Source organism: Candida tropicalis (genome assembly GCF_000006335.3).
Source record: "Candida tropicalis MYA-3404 genomic scaffold supercont3.2, whole genome shotgun sequence".
Lineage (NCBI taxonomy): Eukaryota > Fungi > Ascomycota > Pichiomycetes > Serinales > Debaryomycetaceae > Candida > Candida tropicalis.
Window position 1 is genome coordinate 1,780,300 of NW_003020049.1, and position 6,000 is coordinate 1,786,299.

At 32.0% G+C, this 6,000-nt stretch overlaps 2 protein-coding genes across 2 annotated transcripts; both read left to right on the forward strand. All coding sequences in view use genetic code 12, as the record gives it.

The window, feature by feature from the left end:
• Positions 1 to 2,277: 2,277 nt before the first annotated feature.
• On the forward strand, positions 2,278 to 3,810 carry GIT1 (Git1p; the record flags this gene model as incomplete). Its single annotated transcript, XM_002547556.1, has 1 exon — positions 2,278 to 3,810. One exon carries the CDS (start codon positions 2,278 to 2,280, stop codon positions 3,808 to 3,810), a length of 1,533 nt encoding a protein of 510 aa, XP_002547602.1.
• A 476-nt stretch (positions 3,811 to 4,286) lies between these two features.
• CTRG_01910 (uncharacterized protein) lies at positions 4,287 to 5,999 on the forward strand (the record flags this gene model as incomplete). Its single annotated transcript, XM_002547557.1, has 1 exon — positions 4,287 to 5,999. A coding segment is annotated over one exon (1,713 nt), but the record flags the coding sequence as incomplete, so codon positions are not given.
• Position 6,000: the final 1 nt, after the last annotated feature.

Genomic DNA, 6,000 nt, shown 5'->3' on the forward strand with positions numbered 1-6,000 from the left:
TCTAAAAAAGAAAAGACTCAGTACTAATTGCAACTACAATTGGTCCTCGTTGTTTCTTTTTGCTTTAAATACGCAAAATCAAACTCATAACTAGCATTAGTTTCTCTCTCTGGTACTGACAATTTTAAATGTTATAGAAATATGAACCGTTTATGTAGAGCAAAATGAAACGACTGCAAAGTCAAAGCTAAGAAAAAAAGTTTTGAAGACAGATTAATTAATTGCACATAAAGTATTCGTAATTAAACATCGTTGAGATGAATCTGGTTGCAAAAAAAAATTACTGTTCCATGAAAATATTTTTCTAATTCTTCATTAATTAAACCGTTTATATTACTTTAAAAACTAATGTGGAAAGCCAACTAATTAAAGGTTATGTGCCAATTAATTTGATTTCTATTTTTCCTTTTCTTTTTCTTTTTTTTTTTACAGTTTGGAGATCGCGAATGGACTACTGTGGTACGACATCTGAATATCCCTTAAATAAATCAAGAATTAGAAAACTATTCTTAGTCTGGACATTCTGATTAAAATAACCAATCTCATCTCATCTCATTTCGTCTCATAATTTGGATTAAAAGAAAGTAATTAAGATCATTTTATCCACAGGGTTTTTCCATTGTTGCTTTAATTTCACATTGTTTTCCAGATTTCATTTCAAACTAAACATGGTAATATTCTAGAAGTTAGCTGGTAGGAATAACCATCCGATAATTGATTTTGATTAGCTACTGTTATGCGGAAATGATATTATCCCAAAGGTTATAGGAAATCTATTTCTCATAGAATCAGTAATCAATCTTTAATATTTTTTTTTCTTTTCTTGTGCTCCCTGATTTCTTGTATGCTTTCAATAATTCAAGCAAAAGCCCCCCTCTCTCTGAATAAATTCATGATGTAGCACGTGCAATGTCTTCAATTTAATGATATGTAGCCATTGTGCTGTTGGCACGTTCTTGTCGAACTTTATGGTTTGCGCATGTGCGCTCTAATACTGATTCACCAAACGTTCAATTTTATTTGCATTTCATTAATCTTACTAATAGCATCTGTTACTTTTGAAGTTTAAGTATAAGATTATCGATATTAAGAGTAGGGAGTAGTGTTAGATTTCTTTCTAAATAGTTTAAAGCATGCCTCCAGTGTCAAAAGCGGTCTGATGGATAACTCTTTCAAAGTAGCACCATAAAAATGTATGAATTATTTATGGTGGTAGAAACGTGTTGCGTTGATTCGTTGAACGGCATATTTCATAATACAAAATAGATTTTGAATATCCGTTGAATATCCTCCTTTTCATTCACTCTCTTTCTGTTTTTTTAGCCGTACATGCAATATGATATTTCATTGTTTTCTGTGTTGAAATTATCACCAACTACAAATAAGAATAAGAAAAAATAAAAGCAATGAGGTTTGGAAATTTATCCAGAAAGGGGAAAAAGAGAAAATTAATAAATTCCCTCGCAATATCTGTCAACTATCAAATTTCTTGGTTCCGGATTTTTCTTGACCAGAATGACATAATCTTTGATATCATGATTCATCTTATGTTGAAACCAAATCATCTGTATCAATTATATAAAGATCTTCCACTAGTGTGAACAACTTCTCTTCATTTTCAAAATTTTCTAAATGAACAAAGATCAGATCTCCGCACGTGTCCCCACTTGCTATCTCTTTATACTATTTTTTTTTTATCTCTACTATGCAATCTGCAAAGCCGGTTAAATACAATATAAAGGTAATATAGACATGGCGTCAAAATAATTTTAAGGAATTTAATAGGAATCATTGTCTTATGATACTCATGGGCTTAATTGAAATGAAAAGAACTAACCCGTGTAGTGACCTATCATACATCATTAATATAGATCTATAGCAACGTGGGCATTGTTTAATACCATCTTTGAAGTCATTGTGCTGAATATGGTTCCAATTCATAGGGCAAGGCTTTAATTATTCTTTTTTGATGCTTAATTAGAATCAACTTATGCAGAAATTATTATATTCTCCCATGTTTTATTATTATTATTGCTTCAACTAATTTATAGCCATACCATACATTGTTTATTAATGGGATTTAACTTCCCCCATTCATTGTTTGCTTAGTCATGTAGAATCCAAATATATTTATCCCCCCACATATTAAATCTTCTCTTTCTAGCTTGTTTGTTTCTGGCAATATATAAATAGTCTCCAATATCCTTTTAGTTTCGAAAATTTTAAAAAAATTCTTGATTTTATCTAACAACTATCAATTAATATATCTAATCACTCATGTCAGAGACAAATTCCAAGAATCCTGAAGTTATTGAAACTACAGAAGTCCCAACTGCCAAACATTTCAAATATGATGCTGAAGAACGTAGACAACGTTTAGCAGGTGGTGCAAAATTAAAAGATATAATGATGATTTTATGTGCTGGGTTTGCATTAATCTCAGATGGTTATCAAAATAATGTTATGTCAATGTTAAATAAAGTTTTTGCCATTGAATATCCTTCAGTTTATGATTCTGGAATGTCTACTCAAGTTTCTAATGCTTCTTTAGTTGGTACTATTTTAGGTCAAGTTTGTTTTGGATTAACTGTTGATTATATTGGTAGAAAATGGTCAATTGTTACTGCTACATTCTTGTTAATTTTTGGATCAATGATGTGTGCTGCATCTCATGGTGTGACTGTTAGAGGAATGTTTTGGATGTTGACTATTTTTAGAGGTGTCACTGGCTTTGGTATTGGTGCTGAATATCCATCATCTTCAGTTACTGCAAGTGAAGCAGCAAATGAATCGGTTAAAAAAAGAGGTCGTGCTTTTGTTTTGGCAACAAATTTACCATTATCTTTTGGTGGTCCATTTGCTTTAAGTATATTCTTAATTGTTAACAAAATTTGTGGTAAACACTTAGATGCTACTTGGAGAACAATGTTTGCCATTGGTTGTTTTTGGCCATTATCTGTGTTATATTTCCGTTTGAAAATGGTCACTTCTGAATTATATACCAAATCAGCTATTAAACAAAGAGCTCCTTATTGGTTAGCATTCAAATATTATTGGCCACGTTTAATTGGTACTTGTGTTGCATGGTTCTTGTATGATTTTGTTACTTTCCCAAATGGTATTTTCTCAGCTGGTATCATTTCCAATGTTATTTCTCCTCTGGAAAAGAATAATTTGGAAAAAATCGCTGAATGGAATTTATTATTAGGTGCTATTGCTCTTCCTGGTGTTTTCTTAGGTGCTATGGTTATTGATAAAATTGGTAGAAAATACACCATGATGATTGGATTTTCAGGTTATATTGTCTTTGGATTAGTTGTTGGTTGTGCTTATAAACAAATCAAACCAATCACTGGTTTATTCATTGTATTTTATGGATTAATGATGAGTTGTGGTAATTTTGGTCCTGGTAATGTTATGGGTACTATTTCTTCTGAATCGTATGCTACTCCAATAAGAGGTACCGCATATGGTCTCTCGGCTGCAATTGGTAAAGTTGGAGCTGTTGTTGGTACTAAAACTTTTGCACCAATTCAAAAAAATTTAGGTGATAGATGGACTTTTATAATTGCTGCTATCTGTGGATTAGCTGGTGTTTTAGTTACTTTTATCTTTGTTCCTCACTTAAAAGAAGAAGATTTAATGGAAGAAGATGTCAAATTTAAAAATTACTTGATTGATCAAGGTTGGAAAGGTAAATTTGGTGTTAAAACTTATGATGCTGAAGAAGATTTAGAAGGTAATCAAGAATCATCATCTGATGTTGAATATATTAAAGATGAAGAATATTATGCTAGAGATAACAAGTAGACTTAGAAAGTGTATATGTTTAATACTAATAGTAATAATAGTAATAATAATGTTTTGTTTAATTCATCTCGTGTTTGAGATCACGTGAATGTGTCGCGATATCTTTAATAAATTTAATTGAACCCTACGTGGCCCAACAAATGACATTCACACTACGTCAAAATACGATACTTTCAAAGATCTATAAGTGTGGACAATTCTTGAAGGTGGCTGGTCTTCTTCAGGTGACAATCTTGTAAGTCTCAAATTTATCCGTTAAGATCAGATCATCTCTTAAAGTTGAGAATCTGTTGCATTAACTTTTTAAAGCTTAATAAAAACAAAACTTAAAAAAAAAAGACAAAATCTCTGGAAAAAAAAAATTCGTTGGAAAAAAAAAATTTTGAAAATGGAAAAATAGCTTTCAGGTTTTTGCCGTTTGTTTTATCAACTACATTTCGTGTTCTTTTTAAAACAACATTGAATTAACTATAATCATGTCTGATATAGTTGCCAGTCTGGCAATTCAAAAAGCTGAATTGTTGGTTCCCAAACCATATTTCCTAAGACCGTACGTTTGGCCATTTTCAATTATCTATCCGATTTTTTTCCAGATTTATTTTCAACATTATGATAAGTACATCGGTGGTAAAGAATGGACTTTTGTTTATACTATAACTATTGTTTCATTTAACTTGTTATTCTGGTTAATGCCTCATTGGAATCTTGACATTAATGCTAAGTTCAACTATTCTAAAGTGGATAAGATTGCTGATGCATCTTTTATCAAAATCACTCCAGCTCCAAACTCAGGTGTTGGTGAAATATCTGAAATTAATCGTGAAACTTTCCATGATGGTGAAAAACAAGTCAGTTTCTTGTATCAAAAGAGAAGATACTTGTATCATTCTAAATTACAAAAATTTTCTCCTCCAGAATTTATCTTTGATGAATCTCCAAAATTATCCGTTTATCAAAATACTAAAGGTTTAAGTGGTGATTTAGAGAAGATGATTAGAAATTATGGTACAAATAAATTTGATATCCCAATTCCTACTTTTATGGAATTATTCAAAGAACATGCTGTTGCTCCATTTTTTGTCTTCCAAATCTTTTGTGTTGCTCTTTGGTGTATGGATGAACAATGGTATTATTCATTGTTTTCTTTGTTTATGTTAGTTTCCTTTGAAATGACTACTGTGTTCCAAAGAAGAACCACAATGTCTGAGTTCCAAAGTATGGGTATTAAACCTTATGATGTTTATGTTCATAGAGATGGCTCATGGATTAAGATCCCAACTACGGATTTATTGCCAGGTGATTTGATTTCTATTACTAGAACTAATGAAGGAAGTGCATTACCATGTGATTTACTATTAGTTGATGGTTCAGCCATCGTTAATGAAGCAATGTTGTCCGGTGAATCTACTCCATTATTGAAAGAATCTATCAAATTGAGACCTTCCGATGATATTTTACAACCAGAAGGTTTTGATAAAAATTCTATCTTACATGGTGGTACTATGGCTTTGCAAGTTACTAAACCTGAATCTCCAATTGTTCATGCTGCTCCTGATGAAGGTGCTTTGGCTGTAGTTACTAAAACTGGGTTTGAAACGTCTCAAGGTTCTTTGGTTCGTACAATGATTTTCTCAAGTGAACGTGTCTCTGTTGGTAATAAAGAAGCATTTTTGTTTATCTTATTCTTGTTAATTTTTGCCATTGCTGCTTCTTGGTATGTTTGGGTTGAAGGTACCAGAATGGGCAGAGTCCAATCTAAATTGATCTTGGATTGTATTATTGTCATCACTTCTGTTGTTCCTCCAGAATTGCCAATGGAATTGACTATGGCTGTTAACTCCTCTTTGGCTAAATTGCTGAAATACTATGTGTACTGTACTGAACCATTCAGAATCCCATTGGCCGGTAGAATCGATGTTTGTTGTTTTGATAAGACTGGTACTTTAACTGCCGAAGATTTGGTCTTTGAAGGTTTGGCTGGTTTTAAACATGATGATATTCATCATTTACACATTTGTGATGATGCTCCAGAAACTACTTCTTATGTTTTGGGAGCTGCCCATGCTTTGGTTAAATTGAATGATGGGGAAGTTGTTGGTGACCCAATGGAACAAGCTACTTTAAAAGCTGCTCATTGGGAAGTTGGTTTCAAAGACACTGTTCAAAGAGAAGGTAAAAAGGGTAAAACTG